Source organism: Lactuca sativa, chromosome 8 (assembly GCF_002870075.4).
Source record: "Lactuca sativa cultivar Salinas chromosome 8, Lsat_Salinas_v11, whole genome shotgun sequence".
NCBI classification, from domain to species: domain Eukaryota; kingdom Viridiplantae; phylum Streptophyta; class Magnoliopsida; order Asterales; family Asteraceae; genus Lactuca; species Lactuca sativa.
The window spans coordinates 242,448,057-242,466,514 of record NC_056630.2 but is presented as its reverse complement, the minus strand read 5'-3'; the positions used below and the strand labels follow the sequence as shown (position 1 = coordinate 242,466,514).

The 18,458-nt window shown below is 35.3% G+C and overlaps 1 protein-coding gene across 1 annotated transcript; it reads left to right on the top strand.

Annotated features, from left to right (window-relative positions):
* The first annotated feature begins 9,019 nt into the window (after positions 1 to 9,019).
* Positions 9,020 to 12,340, top strand: LOC111911306 (receptor-like protein 19). Its single transcript, XM_023907098.1, has one exon. The coding sequence runs from the start codon at positions 9,020 to 9,022 to the stop codon at positions 12,338 to 12,340; it is 3,321 nt and encodes a 1,106-aa protein (XP_023762866.1).
* Positions 12,341 to 18,458: the final 6,118 nt, after the last annotated feature.

Sequence of the window (18,458 nt, the reverse complement as noted above, 5' to 3'; positions counted from 1 at the left end):
GTACTACTAAGAAGAGAATAAGATGGATAGATAATTTTGAGTGATAAGTGAACTTCTCTCAAGGTTATTCCAAGTGTTGTGGTGTTGTGTGAGACATTTGAGGCATCACACTTGAGGTGCTAGGCTCACAAGGTTCTCAAGGAATCCAAGCAACAACAAAGGTATGTTTTCTTACTACCTTCACGATTCATGTTCCCCTTGCTATGTTAGATAGGTTAAGAACCTCGGAAATCAAAATTTCATGTATCTTAGTAAAACAAAGATCCAAGGTTTCTAGGGTTGCATGTACACCTTAGGAGTGTTAGAAAGCTCAAATCCCTTCAAAAAACATATATATATATATATATATATATATATATATATATATATATATAGTAAATTACTGAAATCGTCCCTATGGTTTAGTCAAAATTGCATGTTTGGTCCCTATTTTTTTTTGCACTCGGATGGTCCCTGTGGTTTTATTTTGTTGCGTTTTTCGTCCCTATGGTTTGGTCAAAGTTACACGTTTGGTCCCTAAATTTATGTATGTAAGGGACGAAAAACGCAACAAAATCAAACTACACGGACGATCCGAGTGCAAAAAAAAAGTTAGGAACCAAACGTGCAATTTTTACCAAACCATAGGGACGATTTCAGTAATTTAATCATATATATATATATATATATATATATATATATATATATATATATATATATATATATATATATATATATATATATATAATACTATTGTAAAAAGATTACGACTTTAATCCAATGTAAAGAGTAATTATTATATATAATAAAAACCAAGTGCCTATGAATAATATTCTTCTCTCTTTTAGATTATAGATACAATAATTTTGGTTTTAGACTTTGACCATAACATTTTTGTATTTTGGCATGTTAGATCCTTATATCTAAAATAAATTACAAAATATGTCCTTTTAATTTACAGAAAAAGACTGTATTTTTTACATGAATATCCCATGTGTTAAAATAGTATACTCTTTGGGTTCGAGACTTTGGTCCCCATGTAGAAACTAAATTACAAAATTGTCTTTGTAATTTACAAAAAGGTCCCTATGCAGAATTTTTTCTATGGTAAATGGTCAATGTGTTTAAAAATTAAAAAATGCTGCAAGCCTAATAAAAAATCATAAATTACCCCCTGAAAATAGATATAAGTAGACTCCTGCCCTATGTCCCCTGCGAAGTGAGGAGTGGCAAGTTTTAGTTATATATAAGCTGAAAATGAGAAATAAAATTGACATCTTTGAGTGAATTCCATTAATTATGTATGCTTTCTTTTCAAAGGATATCACTTTTAACATGTTTCATATTAACACTCAAATTTCATTTTATTCCAATTTTGGTTTTCAACTTCACTTCAGATGATACGAGTATATGGGATAGGTATCCAGTAGTAGCTATTAGGTATCAAGAAAAGGCTATCAGTCCAAAAAATTGTCGCATCAGTGCAACTTCAGCTCCACTACATCTCAACTACCACATCACAAACCTATGAAATACTTTCCACTCACCGTACCATATATATATATATATATATATATATATATATATATATATATATATATATATATATATATATATATATATATATATGATCTAAGAAAGAGAGGGAAAGAAGAAAGAGAGGTTCCATGATGCTTCTTAAGTTACCTTACTCCACAACACTTACTCCATTTGTGTTAGTTTTCACATGTGGGATACCATTGAATGCTACCTTTCCGGGTTCCTATAAGCACCTATACTGGATAGCCTAAGAACATGTCAATGCATGTGCATGTGGTATTGCTTTGTATGTGGTTGTAACATCCATAAAAATCACAACAATTTTAAACTTTTCAAAACAACCCATTTACTAAAAAAAGTGTTTACAAAACCATTGTTTCCAAAACATTATTTAAAATCAGAGTCTCCCAAGATCTAATCAGATGTAAAACCATAGATGTGTACGGTCACGCCTTCGTCTCGCCACAGTCCTCTAAATAACCTAAAACCATAAACTAAAACTGTAAGCACGAAGCTTAGTCAATTCCCCCAAATTACCACCACACACCTAACAAAAACAACATACATAAAGAGTCATCAGCCTAACTGGAACGCCGCACTGGCTTACAGACTATCTGGAACCCTCACGGAGCCTTCAGCATGATTGGAATGCCTCATCGGCCTACATACTATCTGGAACACTCATAGAACCTTCAACATGACTGGAATGCCTCACCGGGCCTTCAACCTATCTAGATTGTTCTTTTGGCCTTCGGCCTAATTGGTACGTCTCTCATGCTTACAGTCTATCCGAGATACCTTGGGTCTCTTGGCCTTATCCTACGCCAATCCGCCTTAACCCAACTACAACATGTCGACATATACATAATAGATACACATACAACATATCAATATAAACATTCTTGGGTTTGTTGACTGATAGCACAAAGCAGTACAATTTCAACCAACCATACTACATCGACATATACAACCGATAATCATATAGCCAATAAACATATAATAGGAAGATTGAACAGATCTCTACACCATAGCAACATCCTATATACCAGGATACATATCTAACAAATCATTACAACATAGAAACCTCTTATATACCACAATACAGATCTGACAGATCACTACAACATAGCAACATACAGTAAACCAGGATATCAATCCAATGGGCCGACCTTGGTGCCTTAGACCCATGAGTACAGTGAGGAAAACTCACCTAAAATGGCTGAATATCTCAAACAAATGCTCGGACCGCTAATCCGGAAATTCGTGCGTGCTAGCACTATCAAATATTATGCAACTAATAACTGAATCTTGAACCATAATCAAGAATCTAAATTACTTGTCCAATGAACATGGTAAAAGACAATTTTACCCTTTTCATACTTGGCCCAAAACCAAGGCCCAACTCATTTCTCTAAAATCCAAATTCCTAAATGGCATCCTAAGGCCCAATAAGGTCCAACTTCTAAATTGGGTCAAAAATCATTATAGACCTAATCCCAAGAAAGTCCATAGTCCATTCGGAGCACAACGTCAGAAATCCAATGGCCCAACAATGTCCAAACCCTAAAAGGCCCAAAATGTACACGCTAAGGAGTACGCCTCACGTACTCACCCTCTAAGTGTAATGTACAAGCTGTCGATGCGTGAATCTAGCATTACGCTGATCATACTTCTGAGTACGCTCAACGTACTCATCAGAGGCCAAAAATTCACATTAATAACTTATTAGATTAATTCAAAGGCATCCAAACACTTCTCTTGACCCTAAATGACATCTTAAACCGTAAACTCGAAACCTTTAAGCCATTGCATGGTTAAAGAGGGCCAAATCTCCAAAATCCTTCTTTACACAACACTCAAAACCACTTAACTCTAGCATGGAGCTAATGAAACGACCAAGCTAGCATTTTTATGGGTCAATACACTTCAGGACCTCAAAAAGGACAATTAATATTCTTTGGAGTACTCCATACTCACAAAGATCCAAACTTTGGCAAAACAGTTCATGAAATTATACCATAACAAGATCTATGAATAGATTCATCAAGTATGAAGCTTTATACCTTAAGAAAATAGGTCATTATGCACTAAGCGTGGATCCATAAGCTCCAAGCAATTCTACACTTCTTCAAGAAGCTCCTTTTTCTTCTATGAGCACCAAATGCATGAAAATACCACCAAGAACTCAAGAACCACACCAATGGAGCCTCTAGGGCTTAATTTATAGGGTTTAAGGGGATGGATGTTGAAGATCACAGGGTTTGGTGGAGAGTTAAGGTGCTTAAATTGGGTCCAAGACCCTAAATTAGGGTTTAGGTCTGATTGGAGTACGCCCAACGTACTTCTGGTACGCCCTGCGAACTCCCTTAAGGCTCTGAGATCATTTCCTTAGTACACCTAGCATACACCAATGTACGCCTCGCATACTGGCTTTTATACTAGTACACCATACGTATACTTGTATACGCCTTGCGTACCCGGTTAACCCTAAATTCACCTGACTTTCGAAGGCCATAACTTCTTTATAAGTCCATTTCCGATGATCCTTATATCCACAAAAAGTTAACGAGAAGCTCTACACTTCTATCAACTCATCTTTTCCTTCAAATGTTCCGAAAAAATCCGAAACTCATAAAATGCCCGACTTCCACTTTATGGTTATACCATTAGGATCCAAATCACAAAGCAAACTCTCGATCAACTATCCTACCTTACCCACACCCAAATGGGTCTAAATATCTCTTTCTCAAAGGCCCTAGGCCTTATGATTAGCGGCCTTCGGGTCACGACCCCAAATTAGGAATTGATTTGGGACAGGGTGTTACAACTCTCCCCCATTTAAATTGGATTTCTTCCTCGAAATCACTCCTTACCACCCATCTGGAAACCAAACACTCTGGCCCACACTTCCTAACTGAGAACGACACACTGATCCTTTTACCGATGTACCAAAATGTTACTGCTATAAATCCGAAACCCATAACTAGCATGACCTCCACACAGGTAGAACCATTCCAAACACGTTCACGGGGCATCCTACTACCATTAGAACTGAAAAAACATCCTTTGACCTTGAACCCTCCAACTGAAACCCTTGGCTTGACTAAGAACACCACCAAACATGCGGAATGAAGTACTCAAAACACATCGATCGCAAATTTCAACTAATTTCAAATCCATAAGATGTATTTAAAACCTTAAATGAACCCTTAACTACTTAACACACCATCACTAACCAGTGCTCCTACGAGTAAAGATGATCAATCCAAGAATTTTCACATTGCATCTAACATTTATTAGCTCAGGTGTACACTCACCTGGAAAATTACTAGAGACATTCACAGTGAACTTCATGATTTTGGACTCCATAACCGATACCCAACCATGGTAACCAAACCCTAATAATAGCTCACGAACAAACTGGATTTATAATGCAAACACTTTGTAAGAGACTTTCTGATGCACGACTGATACTCCCAAGAACTCTTACTCCGCACTTTATCCAAACCAACTGATTCGTGAATCTCCCAACTTCCATCAACGCGTCAACACCAAAAGTACCATCAATAGAAGAAATAAACAATCATGATTAGTGGGCCCATAGCCTAAGTATGGAATGCTCTTGATATTACACTGATCTTTTCGACATTACATCATACACACAACACCCAGGTGCCTAAAGATACTCACCTCATTCCATCACCTTGCAGGGACCTAATCGATGCCCCTCACAACGCTAACTGAGCACAACAATGCTACCCAATTGACTCAAAGGAGTCTTTTTTCGTTAATGACGTCTTGACCTGATATCTGATCAAAGAAATTGATCAAATCAGGTAGCTCATAACACTTAAATACCTTTTATATGATATTAAAAAAGTATTTATTTGTAAATGAGAAGTTACTCCACAAATTCAAACAAAAAAACACATCACTTTTTATGATGCCAAATAAAATACTACTAAAAGTAAAGGTTTCGTATGGAGTTTCTACACATTGTAATGTTCAATAAGAGAGTCAGTTTCTGAAAATGAGAGTCAATTGTCTAGAAATATATAATTTTTAATTGTTTTACTTTATTTTAATACTTTCCAATCAGAATACAGTAAAGTTTCATTGTGGTCCAAAACCAATATAAATGCATATTGGTCTTATGCATTTGGAGTAAGAAGTCAGTGTTCTTGTTATAAATGTTCATACATGGTTATTGTTTGACTTTCACTTAGATTTTTAGTTAGTGTAACCAATTTTGAAGATCATTTTCAGAATTGACTTTTTGGTTGCAAGAATGAGATAAAATGGAAGCCCCTATCTTTCATTGCATTTGACGCATTTAGAACCACGTCCAAACACCCTGTTTACTTTTATTGGCTTGAACAATTTAGGTACTGTTTGGTACAATGGAATTGGAGAATGAATCCAATTTTTCATTCCAATGGAATGAAAAATATTAGTTTCTTTTGCCTTTGCCTGATGGAATTTAATGGACCTTTGCTAATGGAATGTTATTCTTCCATTTTTTTAATTCTCAATCCTTCGAAGGGCATTTTTTTCATCCTATCATGGAATGGAATGTAAATTGCAATATAACCAATTTTTATTTTTGTATCTTTTTTTCCTCATATATTTTATTGTGAGACATCCTAAATGCTAATTTTGAAATTGGAATCAGTTGGCTTTGATGCAGAAAGTGACATATATCATACACTCACATTCTTACCCGTTGTTATGATTTGGTCTCAGGTACATACACATGGGGTCCATAGTCTTTTCACTGTTGCTTAATTCAATCTTACTGTTGATTTACGTTTTCATCTAATATTATTTTGATATGGTTTTTATAGGGGTTTATAGAACATGAACTTACTCATTTGTATCGTTGGCACTTTTTATTAAATTTGAATATAAATATTTTTGAAGGCCATTTCTTACATGGTTTATGATTGCAGCGAAATCTTGCTTTTCTTTCGTGGCTAAACTTCATTTGAAGGTCATTTCTTACTTTTTACTTTTAACTTTACATTTCATGGTTTTGATTTTACTGATATCTCAAATTGGTGGTTTCTATGTAGGGTAGGAAAACACTATTTGCAACAGGTTCGTATGATGGAGAATCCAGAATATGGAGTAAAAATGGTAAAAGACTACCTCATCGGTACTTTATTGGTTTTAAAAAATTAACATTTCTAATTTATGGGTGATGGTACAAGGACCAAAACCATAGTAAGATGAAATCATAAGGACAATATTGAGGTAAAATGAAATTGTACTATTAGTTATGAAATTGTGACAAAATCATTAACTAAAATCACATGTAATTTATGTTAATTCTTTACCCTTATAAAAGCTATTTTTCTTTTCTTTTTATGTTGTGTGTTGCAAAAGAAAATAACATTGTATTTGCCTATTTGGCTGCGATTGTAGCACATAGAGAAACTTTAATTATATATACTTCTAGAAACTATAATTATATATGCTTCTAATCTGGTGTTAACTAAAAGTCTTTTTCGTCCTTTTTGTTGTGATTTTTCTACATCTCGATTCCCCAAAATGGTCGATTTGTGATTCTTTCCATAAATTTTCAAAGATTTTCACTTATTATAACAATGTACTTTTATTTTTCAATTTTTATAGCAACCTAGTGTCTTTTTTAAAGTTATTTTGGATCATTATTAACCAATAACCTAAACAATTAACCAATTAAAACTATTAGTAAACCAGTACTAACCGATGACCGAACATTTAATTTGTAGATAGGAGGATATCATATTAAGGAGCTAAAATTCCAAGAGGGCTTTGCCATATAGAATAAACTAAAAGATATCTATGATGAGTATACATTAACCATAGCACCTATCTTTGAATAAAGTATTTTGATGTTTTGATGTACATAATGAACCCCTCATCCATACATAAATAAATAAATTGTTTTCCTTTTGATCATCACTAACCCCCAAAAGGGGGGATACATTCCTAGTTAATATTAAAGGAAGGTGCAAGGAATTTGAGTGCATTAAAAATGAATTCTTTGGAAATGCCATGGTGGATAATTCCACAAGAAAGATGGTGCATCATGACACTACTTTTGTCCATTGTTTATATGAAAAGTTTGGCCAATTAAATATATTGGCTTTGTTGACTTCTAAGTCATGTGTAGACTTTGAAACCGATGGCATTTCCTCTATAACATCAAGGTCACTATGGTTGAGAAAAAAACGAATTTGCTTTGTCGTCCAAAAGGGTTGCGTTTATTAAGGTTGTCCTTAAAAAAATCCTTTTTGATCTTGAAGTAATTGGCCAAGACTAGAAGAATAGTAATCTGTGTACAGAAAACAAATTGTGGGTTGACTTATATGTCCCTGTCCGTAGACTTCCAAGTCTTCCATGGCATTCGTTTATGCTCTTTGTCATAAGAACGATATTTCCACTTCATTTTCTCTAAATTAAATTGGAATTGAAGGAGTTTGGGATTATTTACTAAACTAAAATATTAATTTAAATCAAAAATAGAATTATAATGACAATATACTTATTGTTATTTCTGAAAATAGCAAATATAATTTAATGAATATTTTGGAAATTTTTTAAACACCAATACTATTAATTATTATATCAATATTAATAAGTTTATAAATGTAATTAATTAGTTATCCATTCTGATTACTTGGGGAGAGCATCAGCACACCTGTTCTTTGGATTTTGCAATCGGTTCTGGGTACCCTGCTCTGATAGTTTTGTTTATCATTATATAAATACAAACCAAAAAATGTAATCACTAGTTGTTACAAATTATCTATCTAAACGTATTAATATTTACAAACCACAAAAGTTAATAATTTTATGTCACAAAAACTAAGTTACTAACCATAACAAAAAATTGTTCATTTTTCAAAATTACAAATGACAAGTAATCAACAGTTTTTCTCATTGTTCAACAGTTCAGTATGGCCCCAAAGCAACTTCTAGCAGCAGTTTCTCTTTGGATTGTTTTTCTGCATTTCTGCACTCACTTGAGTATCTGATCATCAAGAAAGCAACTTTCTTCAGCAATTTTATATAACTGAAGATACTAATACTTGACACTTAATTAAAATTTAACCTGCCCGACTGACCCATTTTCAACATTAACAAAAAAAAAAAAAAAAAAAAGTCAAAGCAGTACAAGATTATATTTAATATATATATATATATATATATATATATATATATATATATATATATATATATATATATATATATATATATATATATATATATCAACAATATTCAACTGAAATTTAATTGAGAAAAAAATAATCGGCCAAGACTAGAAGAATACGAATCTATGGATACAAATTGTTGGTTGACTTCCAAGTCTTGTGTGCTGATAAGTTGCTCTTCAATTCTAGCCTTATAAATCAACTAGTTTCCTCATCATAAAAGACGCATCAGTTCATCATAAAGAACCCATCTTTCCACTTAACTTTTTTCTCTAAATTATCAAACCGGGTTTGGGTTGACGATGCAGAATTGGAGGGGTTTGGGGCTCCATCTCATTTTCATAAGTATTTTTTTTATTACAACCACATCCACTTGTTTGGGTGTTGGAAACATCACTGTAGTAGTTTGCTTTGAGCAAGAGCGACTTGCTCTTCTCAAGTTCAAAGAGAGCGTTGGAGATGAGTCTAAAATGTTGTCATCATGGGTTGGCAATGACTGTTGCTTGTGGGAAAGAATTCATTGTAATGGTGTCACTGGACATGTTGAAAGGCTGCATCTTAGAGGAAACACAAGATATTCTTCTCATGATGTAGAGAAAAAACATGACCACTTTGTTCGTAATAACCACCAGTTAGTTGGTAATGAGGTAAACTCTTCTTTGGCTGAGTTGAGGCATCTCAAATACTTGGACTTAAGTGGGAATGATTTTGGAGGAAGCCGGATCCCTGAGTTCATTGGATCCTTCAAACAATTGAACTACCTCAATCTCTCTCATATTGGTTTCCAAGGTATTATTCCTCCTCACATTGGAAATCTTTCTCATTTAAAAGTTCTTGATCTAAATTCAAATGGAGAGCTGATGGCAGATGATATGTCATGGACTTTTGGCCTTTCGTCACTCGAGCATCTCGACTTGAGTTATTTAGATGCTAGTGGTGTGGACATGGGGCGTTACATGATCATTCCTTCATTAAAAGAGTTACATTTGTCATCTTGTGGACTTTCCAACGCTAATTTTGTTCCTTTTATCAACTCAACTACAATACTTCGCAACATCAAACACCTAGATCTTAGCTTAAATCTTTTCAAGGGTCCACTCCCTGGGTTTTTCCAAAACATGACATCCCTTTCATTCCTGGATCTTACAGACTTTGATCTTAGTTTAGCATGGAACTTTCCAAACCTGCTAAGCATGATCCCTTCTTTATCAGAGCTACATTTGTCAGGTTGTGGGCTTGATAAAGCGCATCTATCTTCCCCTCATCTTAACTTCAGTACACTTTCTAACATCCAACACTTGGATCTTAGCCGAAATTCAATCGAAGGTGTAATTCCATCCGTTTTAACAAACATGAGTTCCTTAAGAGTCCTTGACCTTTCTTTAAACAGCCTAAATTCATCCGTTCCTATTATGCCCAATCTTCTGGAGCTTGATCTTTCTAATAACTGGTTTAAGAAAATTGAGCATCTTGGAATCTGGAGGCAGTGTCACTTGAAAAAGTTGAGTGCATCCAACATGGCTTTTAATATAGAAATGATGAACTCACCAAAAAACAAATCAGAGTGCTCCCAATATGTTTTGGAGATTTTAGATTTAAGTGATTGCATAAGTGGTATAGATGCAGAACCAACAATTCCAGAAGCACTTGGAATACTAACCAATTTAAGAGTCTTACTTCTATCGAACAGCGGTTTAACAGGTACAATCCCAAAATCTCTAGGTAGATTACGGTATTTAGAAGTATTGGATCTATCTTATAACATGTTAACGGGTCCTATTCCGACATTCATTGGGAAACTTTTGAAACTTGATCTTTCTTTTAATCAATTGAATGGTTCGATTCCTGAATCCTTTGGGAAATTAGACGCTTTAACAGAAATGTATCTAGAAGTCAATCAGTTAACGGGGCCCATTCCAGCATCTATAGGAAACCTTGTTTCATTGCAAGCATTTTCAATGTATTCAAATTTGTTAAATGGGAGTATTCCAGAATCATTTGGGAAACTTGCCAAACTCGATTGGCTAGATATGTCTAACAATTCTTTAGAAGGTGTCGTTTCTGAAGCCCATTTTGCTAATCTTTCGATGCTGAAGCACTTGGACACCTCTTCAAACACTAAGTTGACGTTTAATGTTTCAAGTGAGTGGCTACCTCCGTTTCAATTGGTTACTCTTCTACTCAGTTCTTGCACTATCATAAATGGATTTCCACAGTGGCTTCAAAATCAAAGGGAGCTTGAGACGTTAGTGTTGTTCAATACTACAATTACAGGACCTTTGCCCACATGGTTGCGAATGATGCCCATCATTCCTTTCTTAGACCTCTCTTACAATAAACTCAGTGGATCTTTGACAAACCTTCCAGATGGGGGAAATGTTTATGTTTCAGAATATTATCCTAGGGCATTATTTCTGGAAGATAACCTTTTCAATGGGTCGATTCCACTGTCATTGTGCAGAAGGACAGATTTGGAATATCTTAATCTTTCCAGAAACAGGTTAACCGGGAAAATTCTCAAATGTCTTGAGAATCTTCAGAATTTGATTACCATGAGATTTAGCTCAAATCGGTTGTCAGGTGTAATTCCAAGCACTGTACCTTCTAATTGTTCATCATTACTTCGGTTGAATATGAATGGAAATAGATTAATCGGTGAAATTCCTCGAGAATGGGGAAATTTGGGAGGTTTGCAATACTTAGATGTGGGTGATAATCAATTGTCTGGAAATATTTCTGAATGGATTGGAGAACTTGGAACGTTGATAATTTTGAGGTTACACAAAAACAAATTCACTGGTAGAATCCCTCTATCTTTGTGCAATGCTTCACATCTTCGAATTTTGGATGTTGCATCCAACAGCTTAACGGGGACTATCCCTCGATGTTTAGGAGACTTGACTGCAATGGTTGATGGTAGTGGATATCGTGTGCCTATTCTCAATGACGATTTTGATGATCATGTAATTCAGGTGATGAAAGGTGTTGATCTTGAATATACAACAACTTTGGATATGGTTTATAATTTGGACCTTTCAAGCAATAAACTTGTAGGGGAAATTCCTGTCGAGCTAACTGCTCTTTCTATGTTGGTGGGCCTCAATTTGTCTAACAACCATCTCAGTGGGGGAATTCCAGACACCATTGGAAACATGACGTCACTATTTTCTCTCGATTTATCTAGAAACCGGTTGACAGGGATGATCCCTACAAGCATGGCTACATTGAACTTTTTGAGCCATTTGAATTTGTCACACAACAACTTGTCTGGACGAATTCCAACAGGAAGTCAACTGCAGACCCTTATTGATCCATCAATATATGCTGGGAACAAAGATCTATGTGGACCTCCATTGCCAAAAGATTGTTCAAATCAGAAAGATCCTACAACAACTAGCAAGAAGACATACAAAGCAGCTGAGGAGCCAACGGAGGTATGGTTGTTTGTTCTGGACATAATGAGTGGTTTTGCAACTGGTTTTTGGGGTGTTATTGGAGTTTTGTTGTTGAAGAAGCAGTGGAGATGGAAGATTTTCAGGTTTGCTGAGGAAACTATGGACAAGATATTCAATGCAGTCATGGTGAGAGTTTCCAGGAGGAAGTTAGGAAGACAAGCTACATAGAGCCTTCGGAATGCAAATAGTTCAAGAAATAAACCACCTAGGGCTGTCGATTTAGAGTAATTATCTTTATTAATCGTTTTAAATTAAGGTGTTCCATTTTATCAAAAACTGTAATCTTCCTTTGTTTCTTTTTTAATTTGTATATATTTTGATTTAATTCTTAGATGAAATATAGATATCAAAGGGGAGTCATCAATAATGTTTGAGTTTACATCAAGGCACAAGTCTAATGTCTTTGGTCCTGCTAAGCAAGCATATATTGTTACTCAAGTATATGATATATCAGCCTTTGTAAAAGGAATCATCCAATTACTAAACATGATTTTCATTTCAGCGTCTTTTAGTGGTTAAAAAACCATTTAAATGCTTTGTTAAAAGTTAATTGACGCCTGCCTTATTACTATTTTTTTAGATCTCTACAACTTTAAGGTGGGAGTCTGTGCATGAATTGAATGGTTCTAATGAAAGAAGAGATAGCTTTTGAAGAACTTTTGAAGGCATGAGTCTAATGTCTTTGGTCCTGCCGACCAAGCATATATTGTTACTCAAGTATATGAAATATCAGCCTTTGTAAATGGAATCATCCTATGACTAAACCATGATTTTCATTTCAGCATCTTTTAGTGGTTAAATAACCATTTAAATTTTAGTGGTTAAATAACCATTTAAATGCTGTGTCAAAAGTTAATTGACACCCGCCTTCTTACTATTTTTTAGATCTCTACAACTTTAATACAAGAAATCACAACTTCAACTTTTTTAATAGTTGGAAGATCAAACACATGGATCTACTTAGTTCGAGTATGAATTCTTATCTTATTTTCCCCGGTCTGTTTTAATCTTTGAATGTTTAAATCATTTTCTGTCCACTCAGCTCAATTATAATGGGACACAGGTGGGGTGCAAATACGATTTTTCTAGATCTTACCTCCATTTAAACCATTTAGGCGGTAAACGAACCGAACGAACACAAACAAGGCTTGTTCGTGTTCATTTGTTTAAGTTTAATCGAATAAATGAACGAACATGAACGCCTAAGTGAACGAATTTCCTTGTTCATGTTGGTTTGTTTAAGAAATTACCTTGTTCATGTTCATGCATTCAGACCTTCCACATCAGGTCTTTCAAGATTTCTTTGCAATGCCAGTTAGCAAAAATTTAATTCCACTTGGACGTTTCTTTCAACATCCGAAAGACTTGCAAGTGTGATATATTAATTTTTTAATCAATCGATATGGGCGCTCTTAAGGGTGAAACTCTTAGGGGTAGAGACTTATTTTAATCAATATGTTGATTTTTCAACCAATATATATATATATATATATATATATATATATATATATATATATATATATATATATATATATATATATATATATATATATATACCAAAAAACGGTTAGTTTTCGTCCAATACATGATTGTACAACCATTTAATTCATTAAACTCGGTTCACGAATTTAGATTGAAAAACAACGGCAATTCCTCGCGGTTAGGAGAAATTGGTTCCTTTTTGTACCCTAGTTTTTCAATATCGGTTACTTACGTCAAGTAGTGAAGGATTGACAACCTTCATCAGTTCCCTAAATCTTTAATACATAATTCATAACCTCCCACATTCTTCGTGACTTACATGTTTAATTGCTACTAGGCTTGTCTATATAAGATGTGTAACACCCGTTTCTAGGTATTTCCACTATTAACCTGAAAATGAAATTATTTTGCAAATCTAGTCCTTACACTGGGCGTACACGTGAGTCCATCGGGCGTACTCGTGATGTCCTTAAACCCTAAATTTTTAGAGTTGTATCCCTTATTTAAGCATCTTGTCCTTCATTGGATATTCTTATGACCAACATCCATTGCTCTAAACCCTAAAATCGAAACCCTAGCCTTTTTGAGTGAGATATGAAGCTTGTTAATGATTTTTAGTGTTCTTGATAGTGAAGGAAGATCATTCAAGAAGTGGTGGTGCATTCAATCTTTTGGATCTGGAATCTACATCTCCTTGTTCATCTATTGAAGGTATAAAGTTCATAATTTAGAGCTTTTTTTGCTAGATCTTCTTTAAGCTTAGATTTATGTTCTTTTTTCCCAAACCCTTGATCTTTTTTAGTATGGAATACTCCATAGCATATAAGTTGTCCTTTCAGACTTTTAAGGGTGCATAGTGTCATAAAAATGCAAGATTGATCATTTCCTTTCATTTATGCATGAGTTATGGAGTTTTTGGTGATGTTAGAAGTTAGGGTTGTAGGATTAAGCTCTCTTTAGCCATGCGAAGGCATAAAATCAGAGACTTTATGGATTACGACATTTTTTAGGGTCAGATATGAGGTTAGGTTAAAGTGTCTTAATGATTAAGACCTTAAAACTTGGACATTGAGTTAAAATCGCGTACGCCAAGCTTAATTCTAGCTACGCCCAGCGTAGCCAGTTGCGAGCTCGATTCCTTCCAGCTGTGTGCTCTACGCCCAATGTAGAAGTTGTATACGCCGCACGTAAGGCCAAGTGTTGACTTTCTTTGTGTTTTGGCTAATTGTGCCTTTAAGGGAACTCGCAAGTGTTCTGGTCTTGGAAGGGGCAAAATGGTCTTTTGCCCTAGATTTGGATTAGACTAGCTTGGAACTAGTGGAGTATGGAAAAATACCTTAATTACTAATTAGGGTTAATTGCTGTAATTATTTGGCGGAGTGTAGTTCCGACAGTTCGGGTGTGAGTTCTATTAGTCATTTGTGCAAGGTGAGTCCCCCCCCCCCCCCCCACTATTGTTACCTATATGGTAGAATATATATATATATATATATATATATATATATATATATATATATATATATATATATATATATATATATATATGTTCAAATGAGAACATTTGAGAACGAATATGGACCACTAATTAAAAGAAATTACTATTTATTCTACATCATTTCACGTTATACTAAACACCTCTTTAGTATCATGTTTCAATCACTATGAACCTGCACCACCAAGTCCACCATCAGACCACTAGGGGACCGCCGTCGGACCACCAGTGGACCATCACCGAAAATCGACTGGAACGACAGACACACCATTAAAACTGTAACACCCCAAAAATCAAGGGTAAAAATTTCATTTTTATTATAGTCAAAACACAGATGCCATTTGAATTCAAACATTCCAAAAACATTGCTAATTAAAAACATTATTCAAAGTTCATCCCAAAACCACATATGACAAAAAAAAAATGGGTGTGTGCGCTGCGATCAAATCGGGCCCTTCCTTTACAAACTAGTGATACCTGAAACGTAAACAAAACTATAAGCATGAAGCTTAGTGAGTTCCCCATAACATACCCCATCAAATCAATATAATCACATAAACCATATGCACCACATAAGCCATGCATACAACATATAAGGATGCCATGGAAACCCTCGAAGGTCTTATGTCGGGTGCTATGGGAACCCTCACATGGTCTTAGCCCACTGCCATGGGAACCTCCACATGGTCTTAACTACCTGCCATGGAAATCCCCACGTGGGCTTAACTAACTGTTATGAGAACCCCACATGGTCTTAACTAATCAAAAGAAATGCCATACAAGCCATATAAGCCATACATACAAACATATAAGGATTCCATGGAAACCCTCCAAGGTCTTACTCCGGGTGCCATGGGAACCCCCACATGGTCTTAGCCCATAGCCATGGGAATCCCCACATGGTCTTCACATAAATACATAACATATTGATAGCACATTCACAATAAACACCATAGCTAAGTAACTAACAGCCATGGGAACCCCCATATGGTCTTCACATAAATACATAACACATTGATAGCACATTCAAAAATACCCACTATACGCAAGAGTCACAAAGACAGCTAGCATACTACATATCATAATCCTGGGCCGGCCTTGGTGCCTTCGACCCATTGGTACGGTGAGGAGACTTGCCTCACATTGTTGAAGTCCCGTGGATAAAACTCTAGCTGTTAGATGATAGTTTCTGTTGGGACATGATTTGTGGTTTATACTTTACTTTATGTAGCCTTTAGAGTTCTCGTTCTAGGACAGAAACCACCAGGATTTCAGTGGTGTTTGGACCAAAATCACCATGTGATTTTAGTGGGCTTAACGATGTTTTTGGTTGGGTTTTGGGTTGGGCCTTTGTATTTAGGTCTAGGTATATAGAGTATTATTTCGGCCGTGTAAAAGGGTTGGTCGTTCTTATCAAGCTGATATCAAGTTTAGAGAGATAGAGAGAACTGAGAGTTATTGAGAGTCTTATGTACCTGACAATTAATCAATATAGTGTGCATTGAAGATTCAATATTGTGTTCCTAATTCATTATAACTGTTTTTCATTAATCATTAGATTAGGATTCCACACTAATCTTACTGAGTTTATTTGATACACCATATCGGGTTTTACAATTGGTATTAGAGCAAGGATTGGTATCAATCGAATTGACCAAATATTAACCATTTCTTAGAGTTTTTCTTGATGTTTTTAAGTTCTTTTTGACGAAATTATTGTCGTTGTTCTTCATGTTCTTCACTATAGTAGAGATTTTGATCGAAATTGGTCTTAATTAATTACCAATTTCGTGTTTTTGGCATTTTTGGGTGTCTTCGGTTAAAACCTAGGAGTTCTCAGCGGCCAGCTGATAGATTTCAGTTAGGGAAGCTCCTCAGACTCAACTTCAGAGTTCTCGGTCTCGGCTTTGGAGCTCTTGGTCTCAGCCTCGGAGCTCTCGACTGTGAATCTGTGTTCTCGGCTCCGCATCCTCGGTTTAGATTTTCGGTTGAATGATTTTAGCTAAGGTTCTCGGTCAACAAGGTGTTGACTATTGGTGTTTTCGGTCAAAGGGCATTTATTTTCTTGGTTTCTGGTCAAAATCCATTTATATAATCAGATTCCTTATATTGGTAAATAATGAGTCCCTACAACAATACCAAGAAGGTAAGTGAAACCCCGTGCTCTCAGTCGTGTGAAGATAAAATAAACAAATACCGTGATCATAATGAGTTATTAGTTAGAGAAGTTTTTGACCTTAAAAATGAAATCTATGAAAATAAAAAGGTAAATAAACCACTTAAAGAAAAACTAGAAGCTCAAATAAAGATTTAATTTGGATTAAGGAGGAATATAGCACAAAATGTGTTCATCATCGTTATGATAAAGAGGAAATTGCCAAATTAACTATTGAACTTGATGCATTAAAAGCTAAATTTAAGGATGTTGAATTTAACTTCAAGAAGTTCGATGTGTCAAGTGAGCTAGTTGAGTCAATGATAGAAAAACAATTAAAGTGGAAAGATAAACATGGTAAGGGTCTAGGGTATGATAGTGTTCCACCTCCTTTCAATGAAAATTATACTTCTCCCCTTGAAACCAAGAAGATAGAGACTCGTGCATAATATAACCACCCCAACAGAATGGCCTAGTAGAAATAAGGAACAGACAAATACTTGAAATCGTAAGGGCTTTATTGTTCGACATGAAGGTACCACGAAAATATTAGGGAGAAGTTGTACAATCCGCAACCTACTTAATGAATAGAGCTCCCTCAAGTGTTATCGAATTCAAAACCCCATTGCCAAAATGCAAGAACTCACAAACCTACCCGAAAGTAATGGTCTTGAACCTTGAGTGTTTGGATGTAGTGCATACGTTCAGAAAAATGTGGGTAAAATTGAACCACAAGTAGTCAAATGCATGTTCATTGGATATGCAGATCAAAAAAAGGGTTATAGATGTTATGACCCCACAAATGATAAAATGTATGTTACTCGAGATGTTGCATTCCATGAATCAGAATCTTATTTTGGAGATGAGTCTCCGCGTCAGGGGGAGACAAGAGATGAAACGAATACACATCACCAAATAAAATTAAGTGAGTTTAATATTGATATTCTTAGAGAATCACCAACAGAAAGTGAAAACGTGAATCTTGACATCGATCCTGAAAATGAATCCCACATAAATGATCATGAGACAATGGAAGATGAACCGTATGAAGCTGAAACGGTTGAAGAAGAAGAAAGAGTATTACAAGTGTAACGACCCGTCTCTGGTATGTTGCTTCCATGATATTTATTTAGAGTTTTCAAGAGGGACTCGACGAG